General features: G+C 47.2%; 2 protein-coding genes across 8 annotated transcripts in view; one reads left to right on the forward strand and one right to left on the reverse strand.

Moving 5' to 3' along the window:
• The window catches only part of OPCML (opioid binding protein/cell adhesion molecule like), a 1,085,346-nt gene extending 1,075,800 nt beyond the window's left edge, over positions 1–9,546 (forward strand). Inside the window, exon 7 of the mRNA XM_072729309.1 lies at positions 9,372–9,546. Coding sequence (XP_072585410.1) covers positions 9,372–9,409 — 38 coding nt within the window. The 3' untranslated portion in view covers positions 9,410–9,546. The remainder of the gene's footprint in view (positions 1–9,371) is intronic.
• A 220-nt stretch (positions 9,547–9,766) lies between these two features.
• Positions 9,767–19,698, reverse strand: part of NTM (neurotrimin) — a 930,011-nt gene continuing 920,079 nt past the window's right edge. For 4 of the 7 annotated variants that reach the window (XM_025998900.2, XM_025998898.2, XM_072729301.1 and 1 more), the window contains 2 exons: positions 16,009–16,041; positions 9,767–11,599 (listed from right to left, as the gene is read on the reverse strand). In XM_025998900.2, coding sequence (XP_025854685.2) covers positions 11,499–11,599; positions 16,009–16,041 — 134 coding nt within the window. In that variant the 3' untranslated portion in view covers positions 9,767–11,498. The remainder of the gene's footprint in view (positions 11,600–16,008; positions 16,042–19,698) is intronic. The other 3 variants (XM_072729300.1, XM_025998899.2, XM_025998901.2) reach the window with 1 other exon arrangement.

Below are 19,698 nucleotides of genomic sequence, written 5' to 3' on the forward strand. Positions count from 1 at the left end.
TCTCTCTTTATCTTTGATTTTTGACATTTTTTTTTTTACTTTAATGTGTCTTGGAAACTATATTGTTGAGTTCATTTGATGACCCGTGGGCTTCATAACTTGAATATCTAAATCTCTCTCCAGATTTGGGAAGTTGTCCATCATTATTTCTTTAAATAATCCTTCTATTCTCTTCTCTATCTCTTCTCTTTATTGCACTCCAATAATTTTCAGATTGCTTCTTTAAATGGTACTGCATAGATCACATAGGCTTTCTTCATTATCTTTCATTCTTTTTCCTTTGTTCTCCTCTGACTGAATAATTTCAAAGGTCCTATCTGGTAATTCACAGATTCTGCCTTCTGTTTGATTCATTTTGATGTTGATGTTTTCCATTTCATTTTATTCATTATATTTTACAACTCCAGAGTTTCTCTCTCCTTGTTCTTTGTTAAACTTTTCATTTTGTTTGTATATTGTTTTCTTGATTTTGTTGACTTGTGTTCCAGTGTGTTTTTTGTAGCTCATTAAACTTCCATAAAATAGCTATTTTGAATTCTTTACTGGGAAAGTTGCAGGTCTTCATGTCTTTGGGGTAGGTTACTTGAATATTACTATCATTCTTTGATGGTATTGTGCTTCCTTAATTTTCATGTTCCTTAAAATTTTACTGTCTTTACATTATCAGTAACAATCACTTCTTTCAGTCTTTAATAACTGACTTTTGGAGAGAAATACTTTCTGTCCATTCTGCTAGCGATTCTGAGGCTTTGTCAGACCTCCTATGGGTATGCCCTTCTCACACTTTTTGCTCTCTCCTGTGGCAGATTTCTTAAGATTGTATGCCTTTTCTTTATACTGCAATGCACTAGGCCAAGTGCTGACACTTCCCTTTTCCTTTCCCAAGGGCAGGATTAAAGCTCAAGTTTATGGGCTCTTCTTGGCCTGTAGATTTGAGCTATTTTTCTGCACATGCTCACCAGTCATCTACCAAAGCTGACTCTTGCCAATGTTAGGGGTATGCACAGACAACTTGCCATGGGGTGTGAGGGTGTGTGGGTGAGGCATGTGGAATGCTGGGAGTGGGTGTGGGCCAACTGGAGAAATCTATGGATGAAGTATCACAAGAAGCTCATGGCAAGACTTCCTGATGGGAGACTGTGATCAGTTAGTACACTCTGTGCCTTTTTTTTTTTTTTTTTTGTAATGCCTTCCTATAGTCCTATCTGCCACTCTTCCAGGTCCCCAATCATGCAGCTCATGGCAGTACTCTGGATGGAATGAGAGAGAAATGGGCCCCATATGGGGAAGATGAGGACTTACTCAGATACTTTTACTTTCCCCTGTGGAAGAAATAATGGACTGAGATGGTCTCATTTGGCACTGAACTGTACTGCTTTGGAAAAATGGTTACATAAGTAAAGTCAAACTTTTCCTCCTATCCTCTCCAAGGCATCCAAACTTGTATTTATAATTCTCATGCTGTGCTAGAACTTCTTTGCCAGAAACCTGTAATTCCATAAGGGCTCTCAATATCATGGTTGATCTAAGATCATGTTCTCTAGAGGCTTCTGGACTTGACTGAGAGGGTCTAGAGCTGGTTCATGGGTCACTGCAGGGTCCAGAGCCAGAACCAAGCTCTGTATGTCTGTTACTTGATGTACAGATGGGCAAGATTCCTTCTGGTTCCTAGGCATATGGTTCTGGATCCCACAGCTTCCACAAAGGTACTTCTGCCTCTGAATGGATACTACACTGTTGTAGAAAGAGTGGGGGGGGGGGCGGTTATGACAAGAACATCTCAGCTATGTTGTTGATATCATTCCTCAAGGATTTTTGAAGTAATAGAACCTGGGATTTCTTTGGTAATTTTTCTGTTCATGTGGCTCATCTAAGTTGGTTACCAGATACCTAAAGCTGACAAGTATTCCTGAGTTAAACCAGCTTTTCTTCCCCAAGTTAACCAAGTGGCCAGGATCTATTGATGCAGCTTGTAGTGAAGAATTGCTCCAGGGGTCTACCAAGCTGCTGCCAGTGATCTGGGCTGATGTGTAGTTCAGAACACTATATATCTAACTCAAGGTAATGTGTATTCCTAGGTATAGCCCAAGTAGATCATGTTTTTTTTTTCCCTCAAAGTCACAATTATTCTCAGAATGCCTAGCATAAACAGAGGGGAACTGAAACATGCCTTCAAACTTATTTCTTTTCTCCAGATTCTTAGATCTCCAGTTTCTTAGGTTCTTAGCACAAAGACAGGCTATATTGGAGGAATAGAATGAAAGAAGAGAAAATGAGATAAAAGGAAATGTAGAGAAAAAATGCTACTAAAGAAGACATAGGTGAGCTAGGCTAGTGGGTTATTTAATCAGAGAGACTTTCTCATTGATAGTTCAGGGCTATGTCTTAACACTGCCATGTTTGTTAATGAAAGTAGCTTATGCTTCTACTCACAAATTCTGATTTGATGCCTAGAGTTCTGGAGCTCAGATAATCCTATGCCATGGACTCCTCCTGACTGATTATTCTTTTATATTTTTGAAGACAAGGAATGATGAGACATTAATATAGATGCTCCTAGTGTGCCAGTGTTTAGAAGGATGATTCCACATGTGGCTGGGGAAGGAGACAGGTATTAATGCAAAAATGATCAGGAGGCCAGGGTGTCTGACGTATTTGTAAAGCAGCAGTATTGAGGTACGTGAGAGAATAGCAACAAATACGTTGTAATGAATTTGCTGCCCTTGGGCTGCTGTGATAGAGGGCGATTGCTTCTGACTGGAGAATTACGCCGTGGAATATTGATTTCCTTGTTCAGAACCAGAGCTGGGCAAATGGTTTGCCTGACCCTTTTACACACGTGCTGCGCTACTGTTGGCTCAATCAAGTGCTCTGTAGATGAAGAAAGCCTTTCACTCTTGGAGGGGGGCATTGTCTACCCAGAACATGACGAAGAGAATGCTAGTAAGAAGGATGAGTTATCCATTATTCTAGATCGTGGAGGGCCTGGTGAATTCATTTTTATTAAGGAAAATGTCCTGATCACTTTAGGCCTAACAGACACAGGGAGAAAACAGTGGCAATTTAATTTCTTGGGCTTTCTGTGGACTGTGAACCGTTTGGGTGATGGGAAGAGTCAGAATTACTAGCTAGTGCAAATAAAAGCACCAGCAAGATTGTTGTTACCTAAACTGGAGTCATTGTCGGAGTAAGGAACAAATTCCGAGAAGTCAGTCAGCAAAAAAGTTTGTAGAAAAAGAGCTTGAGCAATTACATCATTATGGATTTGATTCCTAAATGATGAGCTTTAATCCATATGGGACTCCCTGGGTGATTCTAGAAGCGGCTGCTTTCTGTTTATTTGATTAAAAATCAAAGCATGCAGGATACAATCCTTATCAAATATATGTGAGAAATGTAAACAGCCTATAAGCGAAATTCAGAGTGAAATGCCACAGTAGGGTTCTTTAACATGGGTTTAGAATAGTCCACAAACCATCTATAACCATCTAGAGCATTTTATAAGTATTTTGGAGCATGTGTACTTGCTTGGATGTCTTGTCTCAAGAATATGACTGAGGTTGTTTTCGTCAGAGTCTCCAAGGATAGCTTAACATCCAAAGTTTTGAGAATGGTGGCCTTTTGAATCCGTATTTCCATGCCTGAAAAAGGGGCCCTGCCTACTTGAGTGTGAATAGTGATACCTCTTAATATCTCCATAATACCAATTCAAATGTGGACTTCCCGCGTTTCGGGAAATAGATGTGAACTATGGAAGAATGGAGAAGGAAGGTCCAGAGTGTTTCAGACATGGGAGGCCTTTTGAGACCAGTTTGTACAACATCCATCTCAGCCATTAGGAAATTGAGGCCCTGTAAGGTACGACGACCTGTTGCAGATCTCACTGCACACCCTAGTGCATGTTGGGCTAGAACTCCTCCTTTGGCTTCCTGTTTCATATCCTCTCGAATCTACCTATACTTATTCCTCAAAAAATGAGGGGACGTTGACATGCAATAGCATGTGCTACCTTTAATGTGCAAAATCTGATTGTGTTTTGCCAAGAGCCTGTCTAGCAATGGTGCTAACAGTGATTGGTGAGGAAGGAGGCAGGGCCTCACCTCTACCCTCCAAGAACTGACTGTTGACACCACAAAGCACATTTGCTGTGCATATGTGTAGACCGCCTCCCACATACAGCCTCAGGAATAAGTTGTATCTTTTGAATTTATTCTCTATTTTATCATTTTATTTTCACTTTTCTTGCTTATTAAACTCTAGGATGGACACCTAAAGAATAGAATTTTGTTCTTACCAGACAGTATCTATTACTGTACATCTTAGTTCCTGTCTGTCTTCCTTTCCAAGTGGCCATGTACAAATGAGAATAATTGTGGACAGGAATGAAAAGAATGACATGGCACTGTCTTGAATTAGTGACGTGATTGATAAAGCATTTATTTTGTTTCCTTTTCTTTCTAACCCCTCCTTCCAAAGGAAGACCAAGACTCAGCCTCACCCATGTGTGTGCTCTATGGCTTGTGCTCTTCTTCCCTTTGCAGTTCACACAGTGCAGGGCATATGGCTTCATGACTTCACCTGATCCTTCCATCAACTTGGCAAATAAGCCTTCAGAAGAAGCTGAAGCTTAAGAGAATGGCCAGGAACAAACATTTGGAAAAAGGGACCAGGGAGCATGCAGTTTCCAACACCAAGCTCAGTCTAATCTTTGTCCACTGCCTCTTCTATCCTCATGCTCTTCACAGAGGAGTATAAAGGAAGCACAGAGTCTAAGGGGCAAGATGAATGGTGAGGGGCACTCAGTGAACCTAGAATTGAACCAACAATACGCAAATATGTCAAATGAGACCTGCACAAATATTTCTGGACCCTTGAGCAGAGCACATATCAGGATGATGTGGTATAATTATTAAGAAATCTTATTTGGGGATCCCTGGGTGGCGCAGCGGTTTGGCGCCTGCCTTTGGCCCAGGGCGCAAGCCTGGAGACCCGGGATTGAATCCCACGTCGGGCTCCCGGTGCATGGAGCCTGCTTCTCCCTCTGCCTATGTCTCTGCCTCTCTCTCTCTCTCTCTCTCTCTCTCTCTCTGTGTGTGTGACTATCATAAATAAATAAAAATTAAAAAAAATTAAAAAAAAAAGAAATCTTATTTGGAGCTCTCTCTTTTCATCACTCTCTCCTGTTATTTTAAAGATGAATCTTGGGGATCCCTGGGTGGCGCAGCAGTTTAGCGTCTGCCTTTGGCCCAGGGTGCGATCCTGGAGACCTGGGATCGAATCCCACATCGGGTTCCCAGTGCATGGAGCCTGCTTCTCCCTCTGCCAATGTCTGCCTCTCTCTCTCTCTGTGTGACTATCATAAATAAATAAAAATTGAAAAAAAATTTTAAAAAAGTTAACTAATATATTTTAAAAAAATTAAAAAAATAAAGATGAATCTTGGGTTTAACATGTGCCATCTATGCTAAAGGATTATGTAATTAATTAATTTATTTATTTATTTAAAGATTTTTAAAATTTATTTATTCATCAGAGAGACATAGATAGAAAGAGAGAGAGAGAGAGGCAGGCAGAGGAACATGCAGGCTCCATGCAGGGGGCCCGACACGGGACTTGATCCTGGGTCTCCAGGATCACGCCCTGGGCTGAAGGCAGTGCTAAACCACTGAGCCACCTGGGCTGCCAGGATTATGTAATTTAATAATTACAGTAAATTCTTCCCCACACACATGTGCATGCACATACAAGCATACGCGTGTGTGTGCGCACGCCCCCCCTACACACACTCCTATTGAGAACTCTGAGTATTTTGCTTAACCCCAATATCTTCTATTTTCCTAGACTTTAAGATGTATGGCAGTTCGTTCTCTTGTTTTACTTGTGTCATACAGAAAGCAAAACTGCACAGCAGCTTGGGGCTAACATCATTTCTTGTTCCAGAAAAAGCCACTGTCTTTTATTAGACAACACAGACAACACTCCTTTCCAGGAGCTGCAGCGTCCATCCCTCAAATTCTCCTTCAGGAGGCACTTTAAAAATCTATAGAAATGGCAGCTTTGATCATGCATGTTCCCTTCTTATAAGCCATCCTGGGAACACAGATAATACATTGGCTCTAGAACTCACCCCAATTACGCCTTCCATTGTCATTTATCATAAACACAACTTTCCAAAGTTTTTTCTGCAGAAACCTTGTAAAACCTGAAATTACATGATTGAATTTTAAAGATTGAAAATGTTGAGCGATCCTCCATCAAAACATCTTATGTAAAAGATAAAGAGAATCCAACTAGCTAGCAATAGAATCTGGACTAGTTCTTAATTCTACTGACCAGCAGTTCGGCTCTGTATCCAAAATACTGCACTGATACTTAGAAATTCCAAAAGGAGAGTCACTGGAAGCCAGGTAAATGCCATGGCCACAGCCAACTTGTACTCTAGGAAGTTTTAATCAAATAGGTGTTCTGGCAGAGGCATAATTCATTTTCAAATAATGTTAACAATCCCTGAAGTATATAAATAAATTCATGTACCTTAACAATATGTCAGAAGCGATATCTATGTTACATGGAAGCTTGCATGGGGGTAACATCCGCATTCAGAAAATGAAAACCAAACTAAGCCTCCTTCATAAAAAATAATGCACCAACATGCTTCAGACATCAATTATAAGAAGTGATCATATCTTGAGCTCAGGAATCGGACAGTCTGCTACAGAAAGCCGTGTTGTTCTAGTCATATAATGTGGATAAGATGGGAGAGATATGAAGTCGTGAGGGACAGGGAAATTAGGATGAAGATGCAGAGACTCAGAGATCTCAGTTACTCACAAATCACGGGGATATTAATTTGCATTTATTGCCTTAGAGAAAGATAGAGTTGGACACTCACGGAAATAGCATCTGAATTAAAAGCGGAGAGAGGCAGGGATGGATGCTTTAGAATGACCTGATTGAGCAGTTTGGAATGATAAAGGAGACACTAACTATACAATCAAACCCCAGTGAGCAAGTTGTGAACCAAATTAGGTCTGGGATTTAGTTTACTTTTTTTTTTTTATTTTTAATGCTGGAAAGAGGTATTATTTAGTGCCTCTCTCAGATACCACTAATCTCAGTTCTTTTTCGTTGCTTATCTGATGAAGAGTAAATGGCTGGCATGCACATATACATCCAGCCATAGACGCATAAGGGTGTGTGGGCTTATCATGAGCAGGACCAGCTCCTGTGCCACATCGCTTCTTTTGCATAGATTTTCTCCTGTCCTGAGAAGTACCTCAAATCTGTACTATTGTAAGTGTAAAAAAAAAAAAAATTGTGGATATTTTGCTGATCCCAGATTTTACATTTTTTTAAAAAAAATCAAAAGCACACATTAAAAGGACATTTCTGTGATTGACTGGTGTGACTGTCCTCCCTCCTAAACAGAGATAAACAGTAAAGGTAGGTCGGTCTAGTGAAATGTGCTAAATCTCGATCAGATTTTAGTGTTAATTCACTTGCTAACTTATCTCCAGCTTGAGGAACGATAGCTGTCATTCATCATCACCATCATTATCACCATCCACAGCAACACAAACTTTTGTGGATCATCAACTGTGATTATAGTTCCAGATTTACAAGTTCCACTCATCAGAAGGCCGTCCTTGGACAAGTACTCATAATGCTTCAGGTGAGACTTCTGAACCCACTATGGAGAAGAATTATGGGGAAAGATTTAACAACAATTTGTGAGCCATTGCACATCTATGTGGCCAGAAAGCAGCAGACATTTTTGAAAGAAGATGAATGGGCTTCCTCAGGAGTTCTCTTAGAGTGCTTAGGGCTAGAACATTCCTCACCAACCCCTAAAACAGGAGAGACTTTTAATGGGATAAAACCTGCCAGATCTAAATCATGGCTCCCCCAAAGGACATCCCAAAGTTAGGGGGGTAGATGAATCCTAATGTACGACAGTGACTCCAGTACACCTGAAATCCAGGCCAGCCCATAGGAATGGTCTTCCATCAGTACCTGTATCAAGAAAGAGAACATCAGACACTATTCAGGATGCTTTTCTATAATGAACAAGAGCTCTCTAGCCAAGTTCCTTTTCCTGAAAAGAGACAAGCCTGAGAATTGTCCCTATGAACTCCTAATCAAAGCCATGTCTTCCTGGATTGAACTGTACATCTGGTTAAAGACCCTTTCTTGTGAGCACATGGACGCTCCCTTTAAAGACTGAAATTTAGCAGATGGGGACTCATGTGGCTCACGAAGCAGAAGAGGAGAGGGACTCCCTTCTGAGGCAGGATGGGGGGGAGAGGTTCTCCTATCTGCTGAACCCATCAGTCATGCCAAAGCGGCTTCCGTGAGGCCCGTGCTCTTGAATAACCAGAGTTCTAAAGGACTACGAGACAAGAAGGGCTATTGAAATTGCAAATAGGTAAATTCAAGTCTTCCTCATCAATGTCACTTTATTGAGTTGGTCGTGACTGACCGGTTCCTCATGGGAGGATGGCGAAGGGGTGATCTCAAGCATGCTCAGTGAGTATGAAAGAGAAAGTTCTGTTTCAAATGGAGGTCATGTGTCCGCGTGTTCTCTCATCCCAGCGAGATCAGGGAAGTGTCTCTTTGCAGATGCCTTGGAACATTTTATTGAGAGGTATCTGGGCTCAAATCTGGCAATACGGGAGTTTCCAGGGTTCACTTAAATCCCATGGACCATGACCTGCACACGAATCCACACGCCAGTGTCTACAGCAGTTTCAGGCAACGGAGAACTGGTAAATCCCACCCATCCACTCAGTCTAAGGACACCCAAAGCTCATGACGTTGCAGTCCTGGGATATAAGGGAGGGGTGACTCCAAAGCAGCCAAATTTATGTGAGGTTGGGCCAGACTGCTCCAGATCACGCTCCTGGGAAGAAGGGGGACTATCCGGCACCTGGTAGTGAGCCTGGAATGTCCAAAGGGCACAGAGAGACCTGAAGTCAACCATCTTTCCTCAATTTTGTTAGTAACACCCAGAAATGAAACTACTCCTTCCTAAACATTGTCTGTCTACCCCCTTGGGTTGAACTGACCCCCGAGGACACAAGTCTAGTAATCCCTTTGTGTTTCAGCTTCGCCCTTATCTCCACCTCTCAGAGAATCTTCAGCTGCTTATTTAATTCCCAGAATCAATCAGAACAGAGTCCCATTATTGGAATACTATTTGATATTAAAATCTACTTCTTCCTCTTAATTTGTGACCTGAGGCAAGGTTCCTGGGGTGGGCATGGAGGGAAGAGAGTCCCCAGAACCCCAGTTGGTAGAGTTTGGGAATATTTAATACTAACCCACAATGTTTTGTGCTTTTTTTTCCCCCTTGTCTTTTCTTTTTGTGATAGCTGCACTCTGCTGCCTTCCAGAAATAATCACCCATTAAAGCCTTTCCGTAACTGGCCTTGACATTTTGCCCAGGACACGAAGCGAAGGGTTTGGACACAAGCAGGATGCTGCAAACCCCGGCCAGCACCTTCTTGAAGGCATTGGAGACGCGGTCCTCATGAGGCCCACCCCTCGGCTGCTTCTGTGAGGAGGATGAAGGTGGTTTCCTGAAGCCATCCGTCACCAGAGCACATCCACAGAAGGAACCCACTGGACCCCAAGGAGGGAGCTAAAGAGCAGCAGCGTGAGTCAGATGCCCGTTCCCCTCCACATCTCCCCCCTACAAGCCAGGCAGGCTCTCCTGCCCCGCCTCCCTTCCCCCTGCCCCGGCTTGAGAATGAGGTACCACACCAGGTGAAGAGGGACATGGAACACTTTTTAATGTCAAGTCAGAGACAACCCCTCCCTCCCCTAGCCCCCAATCCCACTTTCCCTCATCACATCCAGGACCCCTCCCCGAGGCCTCTCCCGTTCCCAGACTTCGGGGGAGGAAAAAAAAAAAGGTTATCTAAAAACTGCATTTTCTTCTCTTTCATACACACGCACACAAAGGTGGGAAATTAAATAAAATGAACCGAGAGGACTCAATTCTCCAGTAGTCACAAAGGCATCAGAGATTCCCATAATGGGCTAAAGCAAGTGGTTACTGACTGTTTAGTTGGTTCAGTTGCTTGCTGTTTGCTCACGCCCCGAGGCATGATGGAGAAGCCAGGCCTCCTGTCAAGGGCCTTCGCCTCCGAGAGCCACACCTGGAAAAGATGCTGCGCCTGGTATTAGTGTTTTGTTTTGTTCTGTTTTGTTTCTCTTTTCACTTTTTATAAATGTCTCTGACGTGTAAATAACCCAAGAAAATAAAAAGGCAGGAGCTGATTACACAATTACCAGTAAACTCTATCATCTTTTAGAAGATCAACACACAGCTAACGCCATATACAGCATGCAGTAATGTCTGAGAAAGGACCCTGCTGAGAAATAAAATGGCTAGAACTCTAACAAAAAAAATATATGTATATATATACTGTATAATATATGTCATCAAAAGAAGCATAGCCAACAAACTCAGGATACAGTGCGGATCACCCTTCCATTTCTAAACAGCAGGTAGAAGCATAGTATTGTCTGCATTAAATGCCAGAATAAGGAGAAATCTGTAGCGCTGGTGGAGATGTTGGTTAAATCGTATGTGTTTTTTTGGTGGATCTGACATATCCTCACCGGGTGGTTAATGCCCGGTGTGTGGTCCACCAGTTGTAAACCTAGTTAAGAAGTACACTATCTTTAATGTTTAACAATCATACTTCTCTTCACCCCTTTCATTTGTGTATTTTTTTTTAGTCTCGTCTTGTTTTTGCACTAAATTCTAGACTCATATCAGAAAATATAATTAATAAAATTAATAATGAACCAGAATCCCTTATTTAATCCATGGTGTCCATGTAGTAAAACGGAAACCCAAAAAAAAAAAAAAAAAAAAAAGAAGGTTTAACGATATCTTTTTGTGACTGTTGATTGTGGGATTGTTGTAGCTGTCAGGCTGTCTTGTTTAGTTTCCTTTTTCTTTATTTTTTTTTTTCCATGAATTTTGCACTTTGTCACACACACAACAGTGGCACAGTCTCTGAAAGGAGCCACAGCGGCACATCCGGGCCTGCACGACTCACTCTGTTCGTCTCTATTGAATTTGGGATGGCCCGCTCCAGAATTTTCCTTGCTGGGGGCACGGTAAGGGGCAGAGTGGCTGAGCCCGGCCCACCCTGGTCACAAACAGGTCACGATGCAGCTGTGGGTTGGTCCAAAGGCCGGTGTGCCTTCCTTCCGTTGGGGCAGAGAAAGAAAACTCAGCTGTGCCTACGGATCTGCAAGGCCTGTGAGGCGGATTTTCAATTTCCCTTTGAAAACGTGTTTTCCCAAAGTGTTCTTTGTTCCCCTCCCTCGAATTTGTGTCCCATTAGGCTGTTTCTTGGAATTTCGTTGGATTCTAGCTCATAAGGAACGGGGGTGCTCTGGTCGCTGTCGGAGTTGCCGTTGCTGTGGGGTGGGTGGTTGCTGTGGCAGCAGCTTCTCCCGGGGGGGACGTGGCGCTCGCATCAAAACTTGAGGAGTAGGTGCAAGACCAGGAGAGGTAGCAGCCAGATGCAGCCTGCCCTCCGCGACGTCCCGTTGTTCACTTCGCTGACTGCTCCTGGGCCTGTGGAGAGAGCACACTGGTCACGGCCGGCAGTGGCTCTGCCTCCGGGGAGGCGACTCTCTCCCTGCCACGTGTCGTGGGCCAGTCCCGCACACGAGGCTGGGGAGGGGCGCTGCCCTGGGTGCACCCTTCTGCAGCTTGGGACCCCCAGATGCATGCTCCCCACCGGCCAGGAGAGGCCAGGAGGCTCAGGTGACAGTGGCCTCACCCCCTGCCCGTGCTGAGGCTCTGCCTCGGGTCACGCTCAAGAAGGCGGCCCACGGATGGATGGTGGACAGAGAGCTGCCGGGGAGCGAGACCCGGTACCGTGTGCGTCTCCATCTGCCCACTTCTGAGCGGCACCCGCCCGGACATGCCCGGAGGCCCCCAGCTGCCACCCGGTGCACCGGGGAGGCCACATGGCCTGTCCCCCGTCACCGCGGCCCCGAGCGCCTGGCCTCTTCGACATGTGGACGAGGTCTCGGTGGACCTAGCTAGTGTCCTGCACCCAAAAGGGGTCGAGGTGGTGTTGGGTAAGGGGGTAGGTGGCCTCTGCTGTGCTCCTGCAGGTGAGGGGAGGCTTGCGTGGACGCGGGCCCGGCGGGCCCCTGGCAGGTGTGCAGGAGGGGACAGGACAGGATGGGCCATGTGCAGGGGCGCAAGAAAGCTGGGAGGTGCCTGACGGGTCCCAGCACTTTCCCGATGGCTTGAAACCTAAGCTTTCTGGCCAACGGTGCCCGCAACACACGGGGCCGGGAGTGGTGACCAGCAGGTCGTGTTAGGAGACCCACATGGGCTGGGGACCGAGTGCGGGCACCTCCTCAGCCTGGGCTGGCTCCGGAGCGCTCTGTGGCACGGATCGGACAGAGGGACTTAGCGCAGCTGCCCCCAAGGCCACGTCCTCACAGATGCCAAAACACCAGGTCAGACCCCCCTGCCCGCCTGAGTCGGATGCTACAGAGCTTCCAGACACGCCGCTGGCCCATGCAGAGCAGCGTAAGGCCAGCCTTCGGGCCGCCGCGGGGGTCTTCAGCACGTCCTGGGTCCCCTGGCCTGGAGGCACTGCCATCTAATTTTACTTCCTAGACCCTTGGGGCAAATCTCTGGTTCTGGGCCAGTGGCTCAAGGGACGGTCCCGAGCTTGAGAGGTACCGGGTGCCCTAACCTCATGTCCACGGCCAGGCGGTGCCCGCGCTTGGGATGTGCTGGGCTCCGCCTTCTGGGCAGCACAAAGTACAGGCCCGCCCTGGGCCGCCCTCCTCCCCTCGGCCCACGCAGGCTACAGGTGACAGGAGCACTCCTGCGCTCCAGGGACTTGCGTCTCAGTCTCGGAGACGCTCGTCTCTAACTGCTGCTCACTGACTGGCTCTGTCCTGGAAAATCTGGCCAGCGCGCTCCAGTGCACGGGCCGTCAGGACCCCCGGGTCCCGGGCAGCTGTGTTTTCCGCAGGACACACCCTTCGGGAGCCTGGCAGGGAAGCGCGGCCTTCTCGGCTGAGGCTGTGTGTCCCGTGCCTCAAAGAAGCCCTGCCGCCCGGCCCAGCTCCCTCACATCCGGACCCTTGCCCCCACCGAGGCTCACGGCGAGCCATGCAGCTGGATTCGGGGCCAGCGGCCCAGCGAGCCTGGTGGAGCTGGTTCCCGTGAGGCTGGTGTCCGCGTGCCTGGCCCCGAGCTCCTGGCCGTGGGCCTCTGAGCCGCGGGCCTCTCCCTCGGTCTGTCCTGCCCTCCTGAGCGTGGCCCTGTGGCCCGCTCCCCTGCTCGCCCTGCTGCCGGGCCCGCCGCCCAGAGGAAGCTCTGAGGGGCAGGGACGGGGTGCATGCCACTGCTCTGCATTTAGCGGCTCTGGGCTCCTGCCTGCACCCCCCACCCCCGGGCTCCCTCCTGCACTCCCCCCCACCCAACCTCCCATTCGGGGGCCGCCTCTCTGGCGGGAGTCTCAGGGAGGCCAGGCGGACAGCCCGGCGGGGACCCGGCTTCACTACCACGTGGGGAAGTCGGGAGCCCGCGTTCGCAGCCAGGGCCTCTGCAGTGCTGCGGGGGGAGCAGGGAAGCACCCCAAGGTGCTCCACAATGGCTGGGCGGCCGCCTCTGCAGGTGCACCCTCCGCGGTTATGCCCCCAGGGTTGCTTTCTGCCTACGGGGAAGCTCCACGAGGGCCTGCGAGCGGGGTCCTGACCTGTTGCATCATAGAACCCTTCCCACGGAGGACGGGGAGGCCGCCAGGTGTGCCGGGCCTCCTGCCGCAGCATCGCTCCCTGAGCTCTCTGCTGCTCCCCGTCCTGGGCCTGCGGGACACTGTCGCTCCTGTGGGGGATCCTGTGGGGGATCACGTCCCTCCAGCCTCCTCCCCCTCCACGCACTCCCCCCACCCTGCCCCGCCCCACCCTCCCCTGGGCATGTCCCGGGAACCTGGCCTGGACAAAGCTGATCCCAAGACCAGGCAGCCCCAGGTGCCCTCCCAGAGAGGCGGGCTTCATCAGCTCTCCTTTCCGCTTCCACAACCGTTCACGGACCGGGCCCTGCCACCTGCGGCCTTGCCCCCCTTGAACTTCCCGGACGCTCATTCTGGAGCACGGGCACTAGGATTCCGTGTTCGTCATGACTCTCACTGGTGTGGGTCCTGCAGCCCTTACAAAACGTCATAATCCAGGCCCAAAGCATCATAGTCCAAAGTGTCCGCTTTGTAGGACACGCGCGACATTCGGTCACCTGCTTGCCACCTGCCTTCTGAGACGCTTTGCCTGCCACACCGCGCCGCACGAGTGCCGGGCACACGGGCATCCCGCCCACTATCTTCCCTTCCCGCCCTCGTACCTCTGCCCCTCTGCCTGAAATGCCCTTCACCCAAATCACTCCCACTCCTTCCAGATTCTGTTCTGGGCCCCAGTTACCTCCTCCAGGCAGACTTCCTTGACTTGGCTCCTGTTTCCTTTTTTTCCCACAGCACCATATGCATCCAGCTTTTAAAATACACACCATCTGTGTCCTATTTCCCTTTATTTGTCTAACGTGGGTTTCCTCTTCTGTGCTAGAAGCTCCTTAAGGGCCGGGTCTGTGTCTAACTGGGCCCGTGGCAGGTATTTAACAAATGTTTGTTGAAAAAAAGGAAGGAACCAGAACATTTTGATGCATACTGATGTGTTCCTGTGTACTTTGCCTCCCTATTTTCCTTTGTCTTAAGATTCTACTCAGAGAAAAGAGCAAAAAGAGCAGCCAGACCAAAGTAAGACACTCTTCCCCTACCTCTATCTCAGTTTTCCCTTCCAAACACCCTTCCCCTCTTTTTCTGTCCCTGAATGTTCTTACGGTTGAGGGAAAGTAGACACGGAAGTAAAACCATGTTGATTAGGATTTCGGGAAGGGTTCTTGCAGTGGGGAAAGGTGTCCCACCCCCTCGAAGACCCTCAGGTACGAGATGAGGATTATTCTCTTCAGCTCCCAGGGGTGGAAACAGCCTCAGAGGGCTTAAGGGACTTCCCCAGGCTCCCTTGACTTCTGTCTCCAAATACAATATTCTTTCCCACTAACTCAGGCACTAACCCGTCACATTGTGCAAGTCACACATCTTCCAAGAATGAGGCGGGGAAGTAAGGCCACGGGGCCTGTCCCACCTGGGCTCATATGGCTACCCCACGCTCGCCAGCACGTGAAAGAAATCTAGGAGAGGAGGCCCCTTTGTCCAGGCAGGTGTGGCTCACGGATCCTGGGGCAGCGCCGTCTCAGAGCACCAGCTCAGCACATCCGCCTGGTGACATGAGCCACACAGATGAGGCCTCCGTTTATCACACAGCCATGCCTCCACGCTGCCGTGGATGCCTTTATTCCCTTTACCTCCTTCAAGAGCTCTGGAGGCCTACAATGACGAGTTACCAGGACAGCTAGGGTCCCAGGGAACTGTGATGAGTGTCAGTGTGTCCATCAGAAACATCTAGTGGGAATGAAAGCCTCAAATAAGACGTGTTTTATTTGTAGCCAAGTGACTCACCCTAGAGCTTCCCCCTCCCTCCCACCACTTCCCTTCCAGCTCCAAGTTAGAAAGAGAGAAAGAGAGAACAGGGTAAGCAAAGGACAGCATGCAAGGCCAGGGTCTAAGAAGATCATTGCATTAGAGCATCTGCATGTAAGGAGAGGCCGGCTTGGTATGGAGCAGCCAAGATGTGGAGCGACTCTGGGCCCTGGCAGGTGCTCATTAGTGCTGCCAGCAAACAGCAGTTAGATGTCTACAAGTGGAAGCTACCCAGGGGGAATGCAGGTCCTTGGAGACAGGTTAATCGAGATTGGCACAGAGATGGCCCAAGGTCAGGGATGGATCCCACTGGGCTGCTTCCTGGGGTTAGCTCAGAAGAGAAGGCATCTGGGAAGAAGGTGAAGAGGTTTGGATACCCATCCCCACCCAGGCAGAGCAGCCTGGAAATAAATATACCAACCTTTCCAAGGGGTCAGAGCTGTAGTTTTCACTTCTAAAAGAAATTAAAAACAAGCCGCTGTTAAGGTAGAAAGCAGTCAGAGGCATGTGCTTTGCCCTTAGATGGCTCGGGAAAGAGGTGGCCCTCCTGGCCCCAGGCCTTCCTCAGCCCTCCTGCACTTGGCTCTTGCTGTCCTGACCACAGCCCAGCTCTCCTATGTGCACCCCTCCACTTTGCTGGGAAGTCAGTTGCCATAAGGTTGAGTGGGCGTGGGGGGCTGGGGCAGGATTTGAATGATGGTCAGACTGGATCATCGATCCAATGGAGCCAACACATCCATCTGATCGTAGCGAGGAGACTTGGTGCCCCGGGGAGCCTGAGGCCCCGAGCCAATCAATACTTCTTTGTACAACAACTTTCTTTCTTTGGCCACCAGACTATCCCCTAATTGGTCTGTAGGCCTTAAGTATAAAATTGGCTGATACAAATGGATTATACTGCAGCAATCTGAACATAGGTGTCCATGCCACATTTGGGATGTACAGCATTGGCATTTATCTACGCATTTTAGAAACCCTGTGCCAGAGGGCCCGGGCTTGTGATGCCTGACTTCCCTTGATGAGCCAGGCTACAGCAAGCTGGCCCAGAGGGGCAACCTCGTGTGGTGAGACCCGCACCTATGCTGCTACACTTGTACTTGCTAAGTAAGACCTGCTTGTGAAAATGTACTGGGATGCCCGCTCCTCTCTGATGATTAGACCATGAGAGACCCACATTTCACCAAATTCAAGCCTTCTGTACAATCCACAGAGCCTTCCCTGCAAATAGCAGATGTCCTGAGTGGCCAGAAGTGGTCCAGTCTTGAATATTTCACTTCCCTCTTTAACTAGGGGTCTCTGCAGTTGTTCAGCCTGGATACAGAGAGGATGCAAAATCCTTTCACAATGCATTTGTATATGAAATCACCATGATTGCACTTTATAATATCTTATATCTTATAAGATATCTTAATGTCTTATAATTTCATTCATAAATTATACCTCAATAAAGTTGAAAACAACAAGAAAAGTGCATGGAGTTCTTTGCATGAAAGTGATACCACTCTCTGTGCAAAGGTCCTTGCATATGGGGGATCCCCGGGTGGCTCAGTAGTTTGGCACTGCCTTTGGTCCAGGGTGTGATCCTGGAGACCCAGGATCAAGTCCTACATTGGGCTCCCCGCATGGAGCCTGCTTCTTCCTCTGCCTGTGTCTCTGCCTCTCTCTCTGTGTCTCTCATGAATAAATACATAAAATCTTAAAAAAAAAAAAAAAAAGTCCTTGCATATAGAAGGAAGACAACCTGGATATAATTCAACCTAAACTAAACTAAAACATTGGACCAAAGTCAGATGAATATATATGTACGTATTCAAACTCTCTATCTATTCTTTAAGGGCACTTGAGATATAATATCCTTCTTGACCGAAGTGGACATTAGCCAACGCTGGGAAGCCACTCTGAAAAAGATGTAAGAGGTGACGTATGATCAAAGATCAAAAGTACGATTCACAGATCTGATGTCAAGTCAAGGTGGTAGAGAAAAGCCAGGAGTGTTGGTTCCACATCGTCTGTGCATTTAGCAAGGACAGTCCCTTGGGATGATTGCTGGGGCCTCAAGACCCACCCAGAAGTAAAGGTGGGGCTGTTTTCATGAAGTGTCTCATTCAGGCACCACTGACTTGAGTCTCTCTGTACCAAGAAGAAGGATGACTGGCAGGAGGAACGAGGAAGAGGGACTCATGGACGATAAAGTAGCCATAGGCCTTCGACCCCAAACCACAAGCAGGCAGATGTAGGAACATTTGGTGGGGGCAGCCATAGACTGATGGGGTGCTAGTTTAGACTCTGCTGAAAGAAGGACACAGAGGAGGGTTCTACTTGGTAGTTTGTTGGCTCTAACAGAAAGAGGAATTAACAGAAAGCGTAAGATCCCACCAGTGATCTAGACCAGTTGTGATTTTCTGAAAGGCAAAGATCTGTAAACAGCTTCATCTGAATTTTTCCAATCCAGCTACTCTTCTCCCTGAATGTCTAACACACACTACTTGAATAAGGTCAGTACTCTTCAGCGTCCACCTCGTAAAGGACTATCTGACATTCATCCTTAGCTAGAGTGTATCCTTGAGCTTTTCCAGGTCGCACTGTTTTTAAACTTCTAGTTAAATGAAGTTGACCAGAAGTCCCCCTTACCTATCATCACAACAGGGGGCGGGGGGGAGTGCAGCCAAGATATTCTTTTTTTTTTTCTTTTTTTCTTTTTTTTTTTCAGCCAAGATATTCTTTATATTTACTCTGATGCTGCACTCCATCCCACCCGCTTTGATTTGGCACCAAGGAGAGACACAGAAATGCTAACATGCTTCCCATATCATGCGTGATGTGGTATTGCTGTTGCACCAGTGTGCAGGAGTGTGAGCCTTGCTTGAATCTTCAAGGTGCGCCCGAGCCACCCATAGGCTCATGTTTTTGAGTTCATTCTTGGCTATCAAGAAAACAAAAGATCACTGAAAATCCAACCATTTTCAAGTATTTTCCTTGCCAAGGTTTGACTGAAGTTTGTGATTTTTTTTTGTTGATATATTAATGAGAAGCCATGTATAATTGGATAAAGTATTGAAAATAAAGAAAGAATGAAAGGAAAGAGAAGAAAAAAAAGAAAAGAAAAGAAAAGAAGAAAAGAAAAGAAAAGAAAAGAAAAAAAGAAAAGAAAAGAAAAGAAAAGAAAAGAAAAGAAAAGAAAAGAAAAGAAAAAAGAACCACTGCCCTCAAGTCTCTTCATCGGTGTCTGCGGCCAATCCAGAATGTGATCTCTCTGCCACCGAAGCCAATGCTCGCAGCTAAACCTAAGTGCCTAGGCTTCTGTTTGATTCTGAGGCAGAGGAGAGCTGGTTGTATGCCAGCGCGGGTACAGTTGCCGTCCAGAAAGAGGATGGGAGACCGCCTTTCTCTACCTTCAGTATTTAGACACACGTGCCAGAGGAGCGCTCACTGCTGGGTGGCTGCGCCTAATTAACTACCTTTAATCCTCTGCAGGGAAGGACTGATCATCTTTCCTGCTGCAATTTTTTCCTTCTGATACACAGAGTTTACTTACTCCCCCATTCTTTAATAAGTTGGTTTGACAGTCACTGCGAGATTCACAGGCATTAATCAGCCAACCTTTCCCAGCCCACTGATACCATCAAATCTGACTTCATGCCTAGGAGATAAAAGACAAAGGACAGCGGATGGGAAATGAACAGCTACCAAGACGCTGAGTTTGCAGAGTGGGCCCCGGCACGCTTGCCTGCGAGGGAGCTCAGTGAGGGATGGTGGTGCATCCGCGAGTCCTTATTTATCATGGCAGGAGTCCTGTACCACCAAATATTAATACGAGAGGGTGACATGCAATCTGTTGTGTTTGCAAAAGGGGAGCAGAGAAATACTTCAAGGGTGGCAGAAAATGCTGAGGAGGAATGAAATTCTCTTATCAGAATCTCTCTAGTCCGTCCAGATATTGGGTAACAAAACAGCTGAGAACTTCTCTTAAAGCCAAGTGTACCCTGTCCATGGAAATCCATGCATTTGTATGAATCTTGCTTGGTATTTCTGAGATAAGATGAGCATAACTTAGGGGTATTCCCTGAGAAAATAGATAGCAGACTAGCAAAGGAGGAGGTAAAAAAAAAGA

This window comes from Vulpes vulpes, chromosome 12, assembly GCF_048418805.1.
Source record: "Vulpes vulpes isolate BD-2025 chromosome 12, VulVul3, whole genome shotgun sequence".
Classification (NCBI taxonomy): Eukaryota; Metazoa; Chordata; class Mammalia; order Carnivora; family Canidae; genus Vulpes; species Vulpes vulpes.